At 52.0% G+C, this 18,099-nt stretch overlaps 2 protein-coding genes across 7 annotated transcripts in view; both read right to left on the bottom strand.

Annotated features, from left to right (window-relative positions):
- Window positions 1–206, bottom strand: part of WSCD2 (WSC domain containing 2) — a 21,484-nt gene extending 21,278 nt beyond the window's left edge. For both annotated transcript variants that reach the window (XM_027894376.1, XM_027894375.1), the window contains exon 1: window positions 158–206. The gene's annotated coding sequence lies outside the window, so the exon portion shown is untranslated. The remainder of the gene's footprint in view (window positions 1–157) is intronic.
- Window positions 1–18,099, bottom strand: part of RPH3A (rabphilin 3A) — a 53,172-nt gene that overhangs the window by 5,585 nt on the left and 29,488 nt on the right. For 4 of the 5 annotated variants that reach the window (XM_027894371.1, XM_027894374.1, XM_027894372.1 and 1 more), the window contains one exon: window positions 15,724–17,836. In XM_027894371.1, coding sequence (XP_027750172.1) covers window positions 17,706–17,836 — 131 coding nt within the window. In that variant the 3' untranslated portion in view covers window positions 15,724–17,705. Of the gene's footprint in view, window positions 1–2,958; window positions 2,970–15,723; window positions 17,837–18,099 lie in introns of those variants that run through there. The other variant, XR_003572426.1, reaches the window with a different exon arrangement.

Raw genomic sequence — 18,099 nt, 5'->3', positions numbered from 1 at the left:
TTTTGGTTCGTCCTCTCTTTTTTGGGGTGTTATTTTGGTGCGGTTTTTTTTATTTTTTTAACCCGCTATTCCCGCGGTTTTACCGCGGTGCCCTCTCCCCGCACCCCAACCCCGAGCGCATCCCCTTTATCCCCCCCAATCCCCTCCTCCTCCTTACCCTCCGCGGGCCCAGCCCGGCCCGGCCGCCGCCGCTCCATCCATCCCTCCATCCGTCCATCCCTCCATCCATCCCTCCGTCCCTCCATCCGCGGCCGCCCCCGGGAGCGGCGGGGCCGGGGGGGCTCCGGGCGCTCACCGCGGGCCGGCCCCGCGGCCGGGGGGGCTGCGGTGCCGCTCAGGGGGGCTCTGGGGGTGCCGGTGCCGGCCGGGGGGGGCCCGGCCCGGCGGCTGCCGCTCAGCTCTGCCCGCAGCCGCTGCCGGGCGCCGGTACTTAACGTCTCCATCCAGCGGCTCCGCTCCCTCCGCCGCCCGCCTGCCTGCCTGCCTGCCTGCCTTTTAACCCCTTCCCTCCCGCCCCCGCGCCACCTCGTTTGGATTTTTTTTTTTAAATTTATTTACATTTTTTTCCTCTTTTTTAGCGGAGCGGGAAGCGCCGGGAAGCGGCTGCCGGGCAGGGATGCTGGGGATGCAGGTGACGCTGGACCCCCACGAGGACTCGGCTCCATCCCCAGCGTTGTCCCAGTCCCGGCACTCGGGATCGGCCAGAGAGTTATTGAACGGGGCCAACAAGGAGAAAACCCCCCATTCATTCAATAAATAAATAAATAAAAAAACAAATATTAATGTAAATGTCAATATTAACTATATATAGAAATACAGACATATAGATAGAAAAATAGAAATATATAGAAATATAGAAATGTAGAGCTATCTGGATGAAATGTGTATAAATAGTATTAATAAGCACTATAAATAAGCATATTAGAGCTAAATAAAATAAATATATAATGGCGTATATATGTGTACATATGCATATATGTTGGGTATGAGGGTTTTTCTGTGTGTGTCAGATCAATGAAAAATTAGTTTGTACATGGCCAAGCTCTGGAAATGAGAAAAATTACAACTCTAAATTTAGAGATCAGGGTCACAGGGGATGTTTTCCCCCACCCCTTCAGCTTTAAGCACGGGGGAGGATTTTTAGGGAGCTCCATCCCCTGCCCAGCGCTGGGGATCCCACTCCCTCAGAATTCCGGGCTGTGGCACACACCGAGTCCTTCCAGGTCAGGAGATAATCAAAAAAGGATCCAGAGGAAAGCCTTGTGCTGAACGTGATTAAGGCAGCACCTTCCATGGCCATGGACTCTTCTCTCACATTCAGCTTTGCTGCAAACAGGGATAAGGGCTCGGAGGGCACATTTTCCAGGTGCCAGTGGAGCAGGGGGGACCCCGAGGAAAGTGCCCACGGTGGTTCATGCATCCCATTGGGAGCCCCCAGCCCTGGAGCCCAAGGTGGGAAAGCAGCAGCCGAGGGGAAGTTGGATCCTGCTGCTGTCCCTGCCAAGGGAACCTCCATCCTCAGCTCAATCCATGCTGGATGCAGGAGCATCCACGTGCGAGGAGGATCCGAAACCCCCCAGGCAGGCGCAGGCGGATGGACCACGGCTCGTTTCCATAGGAAACCAGGCTGGGAGTGGTGCCTCAGCTCCAGGCTGGGGGCTGAGGAGCTCTTTGTACTATTTTAATCCTCCTGGCACTTGGTTCCTTGGGTTTGGCCACGCAGAGCCCCGGCAGCATTCCCTCCCTCTGGACAAGGCTGTGGGGAACCACTGGGAATGAGGGGAGATGAGACCTGCCATCGGCTGGATCAAGGGGTCCCACCACCCAGGGGCTTTCCCTGCTTCCAAACAGTCCCACATTCCCCCAAAAAACTGCAGTTCTGTCCTGTATTTTATAAAAACAGAGGTGTCTTCTCCCTCTGCAGCTCCCCTGCAGGGTGCTCGCAATTCCAGGTCTCCTAATGGGGTGCACAGTGCCTTCTCTCTGGGCCCAGCATCCTCTGGAACAAAGTTTAGCTTCTCAGAATCCTCCTGAGACATCAGATCTATTTTCCTTATTGATTATGGTGCAAAGGAAGTGACTCCCAATTGCTTCTCCCAGCGATGCTGCCCCAGAAGGACAGAGTTCTGCAGGGCTTCCAGGGTGTGTTTGACCCCAAAGCCCTTTTGGTTGTTGACAAGGGACTTTTGACATTGGCCTTAAGTGTTCCCAGATAAATCCCTACGTCAGGGATGTTGGATCTTGAGCCAAAACTGATTGTGGAGGTTCCTGGCGACAGCCTTATCCAGGGGAGTGGAGCTGGTGGCTCCCAGTGCACTGGCACTGGGGTGACTTTGTCTGGATAAGGGTAAATTCTGGGTCCCCATTCTGGTGGGGACATTGGAGTCATTGTCCCCTCCTCCCCACCACAGCAGGAGGCTGCAGCCTCCATTTATGGTCTTTTTAGAAACTCCTAATTACAAAGCTGGCTCGGGAGGGCTGGGAAAAAAGAGGATGAGGTGCATTATAATATTAAAAAAGCTGCCTCAAATCTCATTTTGAGGATTATGAAGTGCCAGCCCAAAAAAAGAAAAAGGAAAACCTGTAAACAGAATGTCTGAAAAGATCTTAAGCAGAAAGGTCAGAATCTAAAATTTAAATGGGTCGCTTGGTGCTTTCTTGCTCTGCTCCACTAACGAGCCAGGATGTGGAAAAACAACTTTGGGTTTGAAGTCACAGTTTGGGCCTTTTGTGATTTGAAATGTCAATTTTTTAGTAGCTGATTCTTAACTCGGGTGAAGCTGAAAGAGGGTTTTCTCCCACTGGTCCCCAGGAACCAGCAGCATTCCAGGCCTGGGAGTCCCCCAGAGGCTTTGCCTTCCTTCCAAGGATGAGGCTGGTGACTGCAGACCTTTCCAGGCACTAAGGCAGTGACATCCAGGGAAAGGCAGAATAAGGAGCTTCATTTGAGTTATTTACTCATTTCTATCCTCTCTGACCCCCCAGGGTGTTTCTCTGTGGTTTTCCACCTCCCAGAGGAGGTGGCTCCCTGCAGTCCTGGCTCTTCTAGACTGGGGAGCTGGGCCAAGTTATCGTGGAGCAGCTGATTAAGAGTCAATAATTAGCAAATCTCATGCTCTTGGTGCCTGTCTCTGCTCCACGTGAGCTGTGTGGGGCAGGAAAGGGGGATAATGCCCGGAAATAAGGAATGCTGTGGAATAATCAGCTCCTGCTGGCCATGCCAGTGCCTTTCCCACTCTTCTTTTTCACATACATTTCCCTTTGTTACAACTTTGCTGGGAACAAGCTGAAATCACCGACATGGGGGCAAGCAGGGTTGCTCTGATGGAGTTTAATGGCTTGTAGGGGTGAGTTTTGGGCTCTGGAGGGGTTGGAGGCAGGAGTTGTGAGTGAGTCGTGGTGCCCTGAGTATCACTGGCATCCCTGGCACCATCCCCAGGGCTGAAAAGGATTGACCAGCCCTTGGCAGCTGCGGGGGAATGTTGGGAAGTGGCTCTTTGGCTTGGGAATCCATCCATGGTCCTGCTCCAACCGCCGTGAGATACTCAAGGGTTGTCTACAATTCTGGTATTTCCCTGGGAAGCAGGTGGTGGCCATGGTCACCTGGGAATAACACGAGCATCTCCTGGAGATTCATCTCCCAGAAAGCATCCCCCAGAGGGCTCACACCTCTCCTGCCCTGCTTTTCCTTAATTAACTCATTAAGACGTCAGGACAGGGGTGTGAGTCCCTGGGGAGGGACCTGGCAGTGACGGATGGCCAAGCTCAAGGAACGCCCCACGGCTGCAAATCAAGGGTCATTTTAGGGGAAGGAAAGGGGAAAAAAAAAAAATAGGAACAGGGATGATGTAATGTTGAGCCAGGCTTTTGTGGATGATCCCTGGAGCAGCAGGGCTGAGAGGATGGACACGGTGCCTCGGTGTTGGGTTTGTGATTATTTGGGGTGGAGGGAATTGATAAAAAACTCACCCAAACAAGAAAGAGGCAACGGTGTGGATTAAAGCTGGAAAGAAGAGGATTAAGAGATTGAAGGGAAAAGAAGTACAGAGAATACAGATGGAGGGGATCTTTCCCCTTTCAGCCACTCTGCCAGTGGAAAAAGGGGGGAAAAAAACCAGATTTTGATAAGCTCTTTAAAAAATTCATGAGGTTTCCGTCACTCTGTTTATTTATTTGTTCCCCCGGGATAAACTCCTGAAATACAACATCCCATTTGTCAGCAGGGCATAAATCAGATTGTCCTACTAATAAATTCTAAAACCCAACACTCTGGGACTGTACTGCCTGTGCTGGAACAGGATGGGGGCATTTTGGGGCAGGAGGGGATGGTTTAGGGCAGGAGGAGATGGCTCAGAGAAGGAGGGAATGGTCCGTCCAACCTGGCCTTGGACACTCCCAGCTTCTCTGGGCAACCTGTGCCAGGGCCTCACGACCCTCACAGGGAAGACTTGCTTCTTAAAAACCAATCTAAATCTCCCCTCTTTTACTTTAAAACCCCTTGTCCTCAGTGAGAGTCGTTTGCCCCTGAATACAAAGCACTGAGCCATGCAGGAATTCACCAGGAATGGGCAATTTGCAACCGATGGGGCTGCTACAGAGTGACCTTGGGCTCAGTGCTTAACTTTTCAGGGCTGCTGAGATCTAAAATGTGAGGAAGATTCCTCCCAGGGGTGTCCTGAGTATCTCCTGGTGCTCCACTAATATCAGACACACATCCTGAGCTGCAGCCCCCACTCCCACAGCCTCTGCCACACACAGGCAGCTGAGCACCTTCCCTTTAACTTCAAAAGAGATTTAATTTCCATTTATTTCCACTAATTGATGGATCTGGGTTTGCCTTTCATGTGTTTTTGTAGTTTGCAACTTGCCTGCTGGAGCACAGCAGGCGCCAGCAGTTGCCATGGATGGCATCACCAAACCTTTCCTCACAGCCCCCAAAATTTCCTCCTGCCCCACATACTTCAGGCCTTTGGAACAAAAGTGTCTGAAGGAGGGAATTCTCATGCCTGTTGGAGGCTTTTCCTGGACCTGGCTGGGATCCACCAGGACCCGCTGTGGGAGGGCAGAATGCCCAGGACTGGAGCATCTGGGATACAGGGAAATAAATCCTTGATGCCTGCAGCAAATCCATGGGCTGTGCATGATTAAATGCCAGGGATAATGGTGATGGATGTAGGGAAATGCTGTGGCTGGAGCAGGGGTGATGCTCTGCCCTCCAACCCAGGCAGAGGCAGCTCCACAGATCCTCCATCACGGGTGGAGAGGACACGTGGAAAGGCTGTAAATTTCCTTGGGACCATTTGTCCCCTCTGCAGCACCTCTGGGGCTCAGCCAGAGGCTGTGGCTGCTCCTGACCATGGCCCTGGGAATAATTTTGGTCCAGGTGGGCCAGGACATCCCCAGTCAGAGTAGGTCCCCAAACCCTCCCGGCAGAAGCTGCTCCGGGGAGGCAGCGCAGGTGTTTGGCTGGGGGAGGAACAGAGAAACCATCTGTGTGCACGGGCTCGTCCTGATGCTTCAGTGGAGGAGCAAATCCAGAGGCAAAACTGCTTCCCGTGGCTTTGCTGCGGGATTTTGGCATCATCCCTTAGCGCTGGCTGAAAAATGAGCTGCTCCCCCTGCTGTGCTGGCCACTGCCGAGCGCTGCTGCGGCAGCTGGAGATGCTCCTCGCCCTCCCTGGGTCTGGATGCACTCAGGATGGGGAAAAGATGAGGCACAGAGAGGCAGATCCAGCCTTATTCCTGCTTGGAACGGGGAAACTCATGAAAACCTTAAAAAATGCCTGTTTTCCCCCTGTTTTCTCATCCTCCTGCCTAGTCAGTGCTGCTGGCAGAGGGATTTGCTCTGAGCTTCTCTGAGGACGAGGAGCATCCCAGGGCTGGGATGAGGGCAGTGGGATATCTGGCCATGGCATCACGGTGGGAGGGAGAAAGGGCCACATGGCCATCGCTGCCTGGTGGTCCCCAAGCACAGGTGACATCGCTCCCAGCTCCCACAGAACCCCAGCTCCACAAACAGGATGGGATCCAAGGGGCTTCCCAGGGGTGTTCACCCCCCCCCCCCCCCCCCCCCCCCCCCCCCCCCCCCCCCCCCCCCCCCCCCCCCCCCCCCTTTGCTGCAGCTGAGCTGTGGCAGTGCCGGATCCAGAGCCCATGGATCCCTCAGGCATCCAGCAAACCCTGCTCCTGGCCAGAGCGCTGCCAGCCCCAGCCCAGCCCATGGCAGGAGATTATGTAGCTTTGGAGCAGACACGTGGAATGGCTGTGTCCTACTTTTTGAGAGTAGAATCCAGCAGAAAAAAAAGAAAAGCCACGGTTGTGGTGAGAGCAAATATAGCAACCGGCTCCCACCCTGGCTCTGCTGGAGTGCTATGAGTTGCAGAGCCGGGCCAGGGTGACATCCCACAGCCTGCAGTGTCCCCTAGGAATGGGGAAAAGGGTTTGTTTGTCCCCCACCTTCTCCTCCTCTCCATTAGAAAAGCACCTCCAGACACACTTGAGGCTGTGTCTGACACAGCCAGATACTCATCTCCCTTCCCTTGGGGTCAGCAGCCAAGTGGCTCCTTGGCAGTGTCCCCCTCTCTGTCCCTGTGCCCTTCCTGTCCCCATCCCTGTTCCTATTCCTATTCCTATTCCTATTCCTATTCCTATTCCTATTCCTATTCCTATTCCTATTCCTATTCCTATTCCTATTTCTGTCCTTGTCCCCATCTCCATCCCCACTTGTTCTCCCATTCTCATCCCCATCCCTATCCCCATCCTGTTCCCATCCCTCATTCCCCATTCCCCATTCAATCCCATCCCATCCCATCCCCATTCTCATTCCCATTACATCCCATTTCCCTTTCACCATTCCCCATCCCATCCCATCAAACCCCATCCCCATTCCTTATCCTTATCCCATCCTATCCTACCCCATCTCATTCTCCTTTCACCATTCCCCATGCCTATCCCATCCCAATCCACCTACCCCATCTCCATCCTCATCCCCATTCCAGTTCTCATGTCCATCCCAACCCCATTTCATCCCCATACTCTCCCATCCCCATCCCATTCCCATCCCATCCAGGGAAAATGATGATTCCACCTTCATCACTGATCCCTAGCTGGGAGCCCTCCCTTCCCTATGGATGCCCAAACTGAAAGAACCAATTAAAGCCACTTAATCACTGATTTAATGGGATGGGGATGAGGATGGGGAGGGGATGGGTTGGAATGGGATGGGGAATGGTGAAAGGGGAATGAGGTGGGATGAGGAATGGGGATGAGGAATAGGGGTGAGGAATGGGGATGGAATTTGATGGGATGGGATAGGGAATGGTACTGCTGGGGTGCATTCCCAACATTCCCCCTGGAACTGCTGCCTCTGGATTTACTGCCTCTGCTCCATTATCACCAATCAATAGAACAGTTATTACTTAATGGGCTAAAATTGTCATTCTAATGTCCCAGATCTGCATGTTCTGGGTGGTTAATTGGTGCAGAGCTGATTTGGGGGGCTTAATGAAAATGTAAATTCAGGCCCATTAATCAAACAGTTATTTCAGAACCACAAGACAGACGGAGCTAAATCTAATTAAGGAATAAACAAAGTTAATCAGTGAACAGAAAACACTTACTAATCATAGAAATTCATTGCAAGACAGAAATATTAGGCAAAAAATTTATTAAAGATTCCCAAACCTGCTCCTCTTCTTAATAATCCACTGCTCTGGCTTCCAGGAAGCCCCATCTAGGGTTTATTAAAGCATTTGTTCTGCTTTAAGGTCCGTTGGGCACCAGAGAACTAAAATATATTACTCTGCAAGATGAATAATTGCATCAATTTAAAATAATAGGGCCAGGGACCGAGTGGGGAGGGAGGGAGGGCACCTGATGTTGAGAATGGTGTGGTTTGGGCTTAATTATCGGCGGTTAGAGCTTGCCCAGCTCCAAAGTAAATTCTGATTCAGGCAGAAAAATTGCAAAGAGACATAAAGAGGAAGCCGATGGCCTTTCCTCTCCCTCTGCCTCTTCAGAGCTTTTTGGCCAAACCTGCTTGTCTGGCACAATTCTGTACATAAATGGGAATATTCACCCCTAAACTCCCCTCTAACTGGTGCTACTTCCCACCATCTCCAATATCTGTGGCCACAAAGCTGCTTTTTTCTTCTCTTTTTTTACTCCAGAGCAGCACTGGGATGTGGTCCTGAGGCTTCACCCATAAATCCCACAGCTTGGCAGGATTCTGGTGCTCACACTCTGTTCCTGCTCCTTTCCATCTCCAGGATGGAGAGGGGTGGGATGCGACTGAGAATCACTGGGCTCAGGGGGGCTGGGAGGAGACCCCAGCCTTGTTGCTCTCCGAGCCTCCTACCGATCATTCCAATTCCTTTTTTCCTCTTTTTCTCCAGATCCATCATTAAGCCCATTTTCCCACAGCCAGGCAAAGCCTCCATCATTAGGTTAATGATCCTCAGCAAATTATTTCACCCACAGCCTGGTTCATCCAGAAAATGGAGCAGGAACATTGACAGCTCCTACAGCTGTGGGAGGGATGGACACCAGAACCACGGGGTGCTCAGCACCCTTATCCCCCCTTTGATACCCCACAATGTGCCACATGCTGCTCAGGACCCCAGTCCAAGCTCCAGCAGCACAAAAACAGACCCAGAGAGAAGCAGGGACGGTTTCTATCTCCCTCTATCCCAGCTGGCATCCATTCATCCATCCATGCAACCATCTATCCCATCCATGGGACACTGGGAAATGGAGGAAACAAAGCTGCAGCCTCCCTGCTCCTGGTTCCCATTTGGGGATCAGCTCACCTGCTTTCCACCTGTTTCTGCACCACGTGGTGCCAGGAACATCCCCCCAGCAAACCCCAGCCCAGGAGCAATCCCGGGAGAGCAGGAGGAGGCGAAGGGCAGGGACAGGAGGGATGAAGGACAGGGGTGCTGCAAGGACAGCCCAGGGTGCCTCAGCTCTGCTCCAACCTCAGGAACACCTCTTGGAGTGCAGTGACCAGGACCTGGGAACAAGGTTTATTTGCCCAGCAGCCCCCTGGGTGCTCCTTGTCCTGAAACCACCTCGTGTCCTCACTCGTGTCCCCGAGGCCACGACATCACTTGCATCTCATAGTAGAGCCAGAAGCAGATTTGCTGTGCCAGAGCTACATCCTGAGCCATCTAATTTGGCTCCAAAGTGCAGCTGGGTCCTCCTGGGAAGGTGACTTGTCCTGGAGATCGGGGTGGCACCTCTTAGAGGGGGGTGAAGGGTTCGTTTCCAGCTCTCTGAGCCCAGACGGTGGCTGCGGCTCCGCAGCGCCCGCCTCATTGGCATTCACCGCTCACCCGGCGGGACCGGCAGCGCTGCAGAGCCTGAATTATTCAGCTCAAGGAAGGACCATTTGCTGATGGAGCAAGGGAGGACTCGTGAGCAGGACTCGGGAGGCTGCTCCTCAAAGCAGCTCCTGCGGCAGGGCCCTGCCTCGGGGCTGGAACACATCCCAAGCTCCTCCAAAATGTGGGATTTCTCCCACGGACCTGCTGGCTGGATACTGTTGTCATGAGCTCAGCAGCAAGAAAACCACGGCACTGGTCAGACCTGCCCTGAGGAGCATCTGTCTAAAAACTATGAATAAAAAGCCGGGGGGAAAAACACCTCACATCAATTAATTGCTGTGTTTAAAAATGTCCCTTTCCACACTGAGGCAAAAAGTCGTCTCTTGGTTTACATGTTTAAAATGTTTCTTTCTGCACTAATGCTTAAGAATTCCCCCCTGTGCAGATGTGTCCCTTGCACAAGTTCATTGGTATTTAAGGGTTTCAGGAGGTGCAGTTTTGGGTCATTACATTCCCCATCAGGCAGGGACAGACCTTTCCATGAGCTGAAGAGAATGATGAGTTTCCACCCCATCGCCCCCTGCCAGGGCAAAACTTAAGATGAGGTAAAGGGAGCTGCTTGTTAAGCACCAGTGGCAGCTGAGGATAAAGGGAGGTGTCAGGTCAGGAGGTGTCTGTGGGGTGAAGTGGGATCCCTAAAGACGGAGGGGAAGCAGGGATGGTGCAGGATGGAATGTGCTGGTTGGGTCAGGGAAGGATGTGTGACAGACGGCCACGAAGGTGACACGAAGGTCACGTCTCCTTCCCCTGCAATTTGATGATTAAACCAACCTGCTGCCAACAGGCTTCAAAGCCTCATCCTGCTGGGTGCCAGGGGCCAGTCCCACACTTGGCACAGTGGAACTCCAGGGCTGGAAACACTCACGAGGTTTTTATCAAGCTTTAGGCTTGACCTCTGACACCTATGTCACCTTTCCTCCCCCCCCGTGCCCCCATACCTTCCCTGAAGCAGGTCCTGACTGGGAATACCCCCCCCCCCGAGGTGCACATCCTCCCCCATCACAGGGACAAACCAGACCCCTGTGCCCATGGTTCTCCCATGTTCTTGGCTGCAGCTGGTTTGCACCAGGACAGCAATTTTTAAATTGTTTTTAGCAGAAATCCTTGTCTGAATTAAATGTCAGCACCACCCAGCTCCCCCTCCCTCTTCACGCTGCCTTTCTCCACAGCTCCTGTGTAGGATGCTGTCAAGTGTTTCAAGTTGATTAGGAGAAAAAGGCACGGAAACTAAACTGGGAAGAATAAATGCTGCGCTGCCACCACCAGCAGCTGTTCCCACGGGTGGGCGGCCCCACTGCCCCCACCTCCCCACGCTGATCCCATCACGCTCTGCCCCAGCGACAGCTGCCAAAGCTCCTTCTGCCAGTGGCCACTTCCATGAGCACAGGAGGCTTTGCAGCACCTTTGATCACTGCTGCAGGGCCGGGAGATGCCAGGAACTGGGAAGACACGAGGTGACCAGCACTGTCCCCTGTGTCACACGGGCTCTGCGGTGCTGGCACCGGGCAGGTCCCCAGCCTGTGGATCAGCACCTCCCCCATGGCACTGCTGGAGAGGGAGGGAGATTTCCAGGGCACAAACGCCATGGACGTGTCATTTTTCATGCAATTAAATATAAAGAGGCCCAAGTGCAGCTCATATTTCAGGGTTAATGTTGCTGCCAAATATTATCACGGCAGCGCCGCTTGTAAAACAAAAGCGATCGATGAGGTTCTGTCTCCAGGAGAGCTCAGGGTTACCCTCGTGCACCAGACACGCTCCCTGTGCACCAGAACATCCCTGGGCACCCCTCCCAGGGACCTTCTGGGGTTTATTCTCCCTTTTATTGGGTTTTTAGTTCAACAACACTTTGCTTCGTGCTTCTGTTTCCCCATGGAATCCCAGGCCAACTTAAGTTGGAAGGGACCTTAAAACTCATCCCATTGCACTCCCTGCCATGGGCAGGGACACCTTCCACTAGACCAGGTTGCTCCAAGCCCTGTCCAACCTGGTCTTGGACACTTCCAGGGCTGGAAGGAGTCTATTCTCCAGGGATATAACCCACCTTGACCTACCGTCCTCCGGCCTGGCAGGATACCTTTCCCTCAGGCAGGTTTTTATGTCCAGTTTTCCTCCCTGGCTGTCTCCAAAGGCTTTTTTTCTCTGAAAACTTTCCAGCCACTCAATCACAGCCAGTTTAAAAGTCTAGGCTATTAAACACCCTGAGAGCAGTGGCTGGGGGTGAAAGCTCTGTGAGCTCCAGCAAGGTGAGAGCTCCTGAACAGCCGTCCTTGGGGAGAGCTTTGGAGATAAGGCACAGACCGAATTCAGCCCCTGGAGATCCCACCTGCCTCTCACAACGGAGTAGGAGTCACAGGGAGCTGAATAATTTAGATTTTAAAAGGAAAATACTCTTTGTCTTCAGGCTGAATAAAGCCCTGATTTGCCGAGGCTCTTGAGATCTTGGCTGTAACACTCAGGGTTTCCATGACAAGGCTCTTATCAGGTAGATACCCATCAGCTATTCAGCTCTGCCTGGCTGGCCCTTAATTAATAATGCTGACCCTTATCAGAGAACAAAGAGGACAGATAGAGACACCTACAAATTTCTCAGGCTTCTTCCCTCTCAAATTCAGCCCATCCTGGCTACAAACACCCTGAAGGCTTCTCAGTAGCAATTCCCTTCCACACAACTGTACATTTTTTTTGTTGCTGTTGTTCCTCTTCATCTGCCACCGCTTTTATTTTGCAGTTTGACCAGATCAAGATGAGTCTTTTTGCTTGGACAGTTTTTGAAAGGAGACAGTTTGTCGGATTTTTTTTTTTTTTTCAGTGCTGCCAGAAAACCTGCGAAATCAGTTATCTCTAATGGATTCACAGAGCTCTCAGATCTCTAAAAGCAGAAAAGTGCAGTTTCCATCTCGTCTCCAGCTGCTTAATTCAGATTTGGAGGCAGGAGCCGACTTCCCGCTGCCTGATCTTCCCAATTCACCTGCTCCCTGCCCATGACCCTCATCGAGGGGCTTTGATTCATTGCCCAGCACCCCCAAAATGTCCCCAAAAGGTGCCTCCCCTTGCACAAATGGGAACAACCCAAACCTCAGCTTCCCCCAGGCAGGTCTTTGTGGCTTCCCCAGACCCCACCACAAACCTTCACCTCTCCTAACTGATTCTGCAGTGGGCCAGGAGCCCAGAGCAGTTGGTAGCCCCAGCTCTGCCTCTGAGTGAAAGAATAACAGTTTATTTTGAGCTGAGGACCGACGAGATGAAAGCCATTGATCCCAGCTCATAATTACATTGTTATCTGTGCCCTTTGGGATAAAGAGATTTTGAGCCGCTGGCTTTTTGAAAAGCCAGGCTTGAAAGCGGATAGAAAAGGGATTTATTTAGCTGAGCTCCTCTATTTTTTAAGTAAAATGTTAAATAGCAAAAGCTTGCTTTTTTTTATTTTATTTTATTTTTTTTCCCCCCAGATGAAAAGCCATGGAAGCTTTCTGTCCTGGTCAGTGAAGCAAGAGAACCTCAGTGCCCTCCTGATGCCCCAGGATCGTGCAAGACACTGTGAGAGCTCCCTAACAAGTTCTTTTAATGAAGGATACCCCAAGGAGGTAGAAAAAAACCAGGATTCTGGCATGAGCTGGGTCACTGGGTCCTGCCATGACCTCATGGAGCAACGTGCACCTTGGAGAGGAGCCACTTGGTATGGTGTGTTTTCCATCTCCTGCTCCAGGAGCAAAGCAACCCTTTGTCAGTGTCTTCATCCCAGTGCTGGCTCAACATTCCTGTAGTTTTTCCTCTCTGAATTTCCTGGCCCCTGTCCAAGATCAGCAGGGGACCTGCTTCCACGTCAGCTGCTCGGTGCTGCTGTCACCCGTATTTTACAGCCCTCTCAATGAAGAGCAAATCTGTATTGATTTCACAACAACCGGAGCTGTAAATTACTGGCCAGGACCGGCCTGGCCAGGACCAAGATGAGAATCTATTGATTGCACCAAAGGTCTAAACCTAATTAGCACGCGAGGAAAGCGGTGGGAACAGCAGAACAACTCAGATGTTCTCAGGTGTAATTAAAACTGGGAACCCACCTACAAAAGCAGGAGAGGCAAAGAATGGTCCTGTTCAAGAGCAATTTGCAATCCAAGGCTTTCCTTTTCAGAGCAGCTGACAGGAAAATGGAAGGAGAAATAACACTTGGGGGGGGGGGCGTGGGGGGGGCACACCCACACGGGAGGGTCTTGTATTCCCATAAAATCCCTGTTTCTCTGTTTAGAAGCCATTTCCATTCAGGACTTCACAACCAACCACGGCTGGTGCTGCATCACCTGCAGTGGAACACAGCCCAGGGAATATGGGGGATGATCATTCCAGTCTTCAGTCGGAGTTGGGTGGCCTCTCTACTGGGATCTCCTGGGTGGGATTTCTTGGCTGGGAGCTCTTGGGTGAGACCTGTATGCTGGGACCTGTCTGCTGGGAGCTTTTGGATAGGACCTCTCACCTGGGACTTCTTGGATGGGACCTCTTGGATGAGACTTCATCACTGGGACTTCTCCACTGGGACCTCTCCTCTGGCTACTTTCTGGGCAGCAGCAGAGAGGAAAAATCAGTGGGAAGAACGCTGAAAAAAAAGCTGATGAAAAGAAGTCAAAGCTCAATTTTAAGGGTGATAGACTTCCCTGGGGACACTCTTTCCCTAGGAAAAAGGCCCAAATCTTCCGTGCCACCCAAGGTCTGGAAGAGAACAAGCTTTAGCAGCAGCAGAAGGGAGGGGTGAAATTGGCCCCGCAGTTCTCAACATGCCTGGAAACTGCGGGATATCTTCCTTCATCTCTTTCCTGCTCCATCTTTGGAGCTCCAGTGACATCTGCTGCTGTCTCTGGGCATCGCCACCATCCCGGTCACTCACCACCCCCCCCCAGCTCGGCCTCACGCTCCCCTTCTGGGCACATGGAGGGTGCGATGTCCCCGAGAGGCGATGCCACCAACCCAGGGCTGGGGCATCACTCTTTTTCTGTGGAGCTGCGTCCCAGGGGCTTCCACCAGCCCGGCACGCCCATCCCTGGAAATGGAGCTTAAAAATACCCAAATAAAACCTGAAAATAGAGGAAATCATTGTTTGGGTTGTGCAGGGCCTGGTGGGATGTTGTCCCGCAGTGGAGCAACGTGAGCTGCAGCCAGAGGAGGGAACGGCTCCCGCTCCTCCAAACTGGGGTGTGACAAAGGGCACTGGGAGGTTGTTTCTCATGGGGAGGGGTTTGCTCTCCAAGGGAGTGTCAGAGGGAAGCCACCATCACCACAAACTTCATGGTATTCCCCATGGCATTCACCACCAGGAACAAAGTGAGTGGGAGCCCAGGGATGCCTTGGATGGCCATAAAGGATCGACCCCCACAATGTCCCCAAGATTTAACCCAGATACTCCCAACACCACCCCCATTTCCCACCCCGGGTGCAGAAACCAAACCAAGCTCTGCAGAATTGTGACAGAAGAGCCTGCAACCACCATCCCAAACTCAATATCCTAAACCCTATCCAAGGTCCCAGCACCTCCAAGCCCGCCACAAATTCCCACGGATGAACCCACGGGAGTCATATTCCCACAGGGAACGAAAGAAGTCAAAAAGCACAGTTGTTTTTTGTCTTTTCCAATAGTCTCACTTTATTAGATACCACACCAAGAGAGGATGTTGTGCTGCATGCAGCGGAAGACTGGAGTATTTCTAGTTCCTGTGTAACACTTTCTTTTTCTCTTAATAGTTGTAAACTGATATTTTGCTGTAAAATCACTGCATGCGACTTTGAATGCAAACAGCAGTAGAAGAGGCTTTTATTTTCCTTCTTTTTGTTGTTGTTGTTGTTTTTTACCATTCCCAATCCAGATGTGCATGCTTTATTTACAACGAAAAGAAGTCATTCAGGGCAGAAATTACCATCAGAAAAACTGAGAAGAAGGTGGCAAGAGACCAGGACCGTGGTTTGCACAATACTGAGGAGATACTGGCAGGTTGCACTCGATTTTTGTGGGTGCAAAGAGATGGTTTGAGTATCCTTTGTCCGAAGGGAAAGCAGGCTGGACAGAGAATGGCAATACAGGACAGGGTAATGGCAACCTTAACTGAGTTGTTCTGCACATACAAAGGAGGCTGGGCTGCTGCAGGGCTGGGGGACATTGAAGAATTCCTTAAAGAATGTTTTTTAAAGGTAATTTTACCCCAGTTACACATTTCCCCAGCATAGCTCTGGGCCCAACTGCTGCTCTGAGATGAGCAGGGAGGTTTCGGCCAGATTCATCACCCTGGAAGGGAGAGGGCAGCAGAGAATAATTAAGGTTGGGAATGACCTCAAAGATCAAGTCCAACCATTGATCCTGGAGTCCAACCATCCCACAGCTGAACCAGCTCAGCCAGAGCAGTGAGGTTTCAGCACAGGACACAGAGGGAAACCATCCCAAAGAACAGGGTTGTTTCAGTCTGGCTCAGAGATCTCACTCTTGCCGGTACAGAGTCAAGAACTCCATAAAAGAAGGGTAAAATTTACAAGTATCCTCTTCCAGTACACTCTTTGTGCCACAGGATGAGTCTGGGGTGATGGAAGAGGTCTCCCAGCTCAGGCTGGACAAAGCAGAGGATGTACAGGGTGATTTAGGTTGGTTTTCCCCAGCTGGTGGTCCAAAGATGGGGAGAGTGGGGGCTGTGGGAGGCAACACAGACCTCCTTGGGTGTGTAGACCCTGGGCTGGGCTGGGGCAGGGCTGCTCTGCAGCAGCAGCATCGCTCTGCACACGGGGGTTTGTGTCACCCAGAGCTGGTGACATTGCCTGGCACAGAGCTACAGGGACGGTCACGGAAGGTCAGCACTTGGAGGAAGTTCTGCTGGGGGAAAAAGACAATTTAAAGAAAATATCAAGAAAACAACTCCTCCAACTCAAAGCAAAGAGCTGCCCACACCACAGGACAGCTCCCCAGCTGACTGCAGCAGCGGGTGCATGGGGGGTCATGGGCTGAAAGGGTTGAGGTTTCATACAACATGCTCAGTGTGTAGCCCACCGACAATATATTCCATAGTGCTTATTGTGCTACTATCAACTATGCTTGAGGTTGTCCAGAGCCAGCAAATGGTACTAAACCTGGCCAGCATCAGTCTGAGAACGTCTTTGCTCTCCTGCTATGGAGGACAGATCGAACAGCTCCAGGAGGTAACTAAAGCGCAGGTTGAAGACAGTGGTTCTTGTGCAGAATTGGAAAAAAAACAAAACAAAACAAAATCAAGACAACTGAAGTTTGGAAGATCTCTAACTGTCCCAGCTAATTTCAGTAGTTGTGGTGTTTTGAAGCAATTCAAAGCAATAATCCTTGCACACAGCTACGTGGTGGGAAGTGTCATCTCCCCCAGCTTCCCTCCTGAGCGTGTCACGGCAAATGCTCGGCAGCAGGAGGGTGGGTCTGAGGGGGCCCAGGGACTGCCCTCAGGGCTCAGTCACTACTACACAGCTCAGAGGTGAAGAGGAGGTAGTCACAACCTTGAGACAACGGGTGGGCTCCTACAGCAACAATGTTGTGAGTTCCTCGGGCAAAAGGAACCCCGTGAACCAACCCAAACCTGCTTCCCCGCAAGCACAGAGCTCCCTATTCCTCATAATTGTTATTGTGTTGTTATTGGATCTTCTCAGCAAAGGGTGTGCCACAATATTGCTCAAGTGGACCAAACCAGAAGAAAAGCTCAAGCAGGACTCGCGGGATTACACCGGTGACACAGGCTTTGGCCTAATCATGACAACACAGGCACCAGGCGACGGTGACGACCCACACCAAAGCCAAAGAGCTTTTTCATTATTGCGACTGAGGTATCGATATCACACAAGCAGAACAGGCCGATGCTCTGACAACACCAGCACTCCACGCCCCAGCGCCTGGCAGGAGCACGGCCAGACTGGCGGCTGCACATCCCACAGGGAGATACCAGAGCCACGAGCCAGTGGCAATGGGATGAGCAAGAGGAGCAGAGGCTGGAGGAGCATCGGACACACAACGGGAACGCTACCACGGGGCGCGTGAGAAAGAGAGGAACAGTCAGGAGGGAACTATTGCTTGACAAAATTGCACACCAGGGGGACTCAATGACCTCCCTCCCAAAACAAAAATGAAACAGAGGAAGAGAACATGAAAGATCTTGGGTTGGTTTTCAGGTGGAGGTGAGGACAGAGGATGCTCGGAGGAGGCAGAAGAGCATCGCTGCCCTGGGACCAGAGGCTGTAGCAAGGCATGACTGCGCTGGAAGACGGACATCAGAGATCTACAGGGGCTTGGCAGAGGATGGGCTGTTGGGGAGGGTGGGGCAGCAGCTCCCTTTAATCACTGGCAACGTGGTTCTCATTTTGGAGGGTGTGCCAGCGCTCAATCTTCTTGTCCTTGTTCTTCAAACATTCATACCAGTGTTTCAAGCGCTCGCCCTTGGCCGTAATGCCGAGCTGGCAACCACCTGGGAGACAGGGAGAGAGGAGGCATGGCATTCAGAGGGGATGCTGATGTTCCAGTAAATCCCTCCAGAGGGATAGAACTCCCATATGCAGCGGTTTTTCCACCTCCTGGAGCAAAAACCTCATGGAAAAACCCCCGAGGCGCTTTGCTTGCCCAAAAGGCCTCCTGGGATGCTGGAGATGGGGCAGCACAGCGGGTGCAGCGCATGTGGTGGTCTGATACAAGTACCCCACCAGTTTCCACGGTCCCACTGGGGTTCCTCAC

This window comes from Empidonax traillii, unplaced genomic scaffold (genome assembly GCF_003031625.1).
Source record: "Empidonax traillii isolate 1590-97213 ecotype Southwest subspecies unplaced genomic scaffold, ASM303162v1 scaffold426:size1138770, whole genome shotgun sequence".
NCBI classification, from domain to species: Eukaryota; Metazoa; Chordata; class Aves; order Passeriformes; family Tyrannidae; genus Empidonax; species Empidonax traillii.
This window is presented reverse-complemented; position numbering and strand designations above follow the sequence as displayed.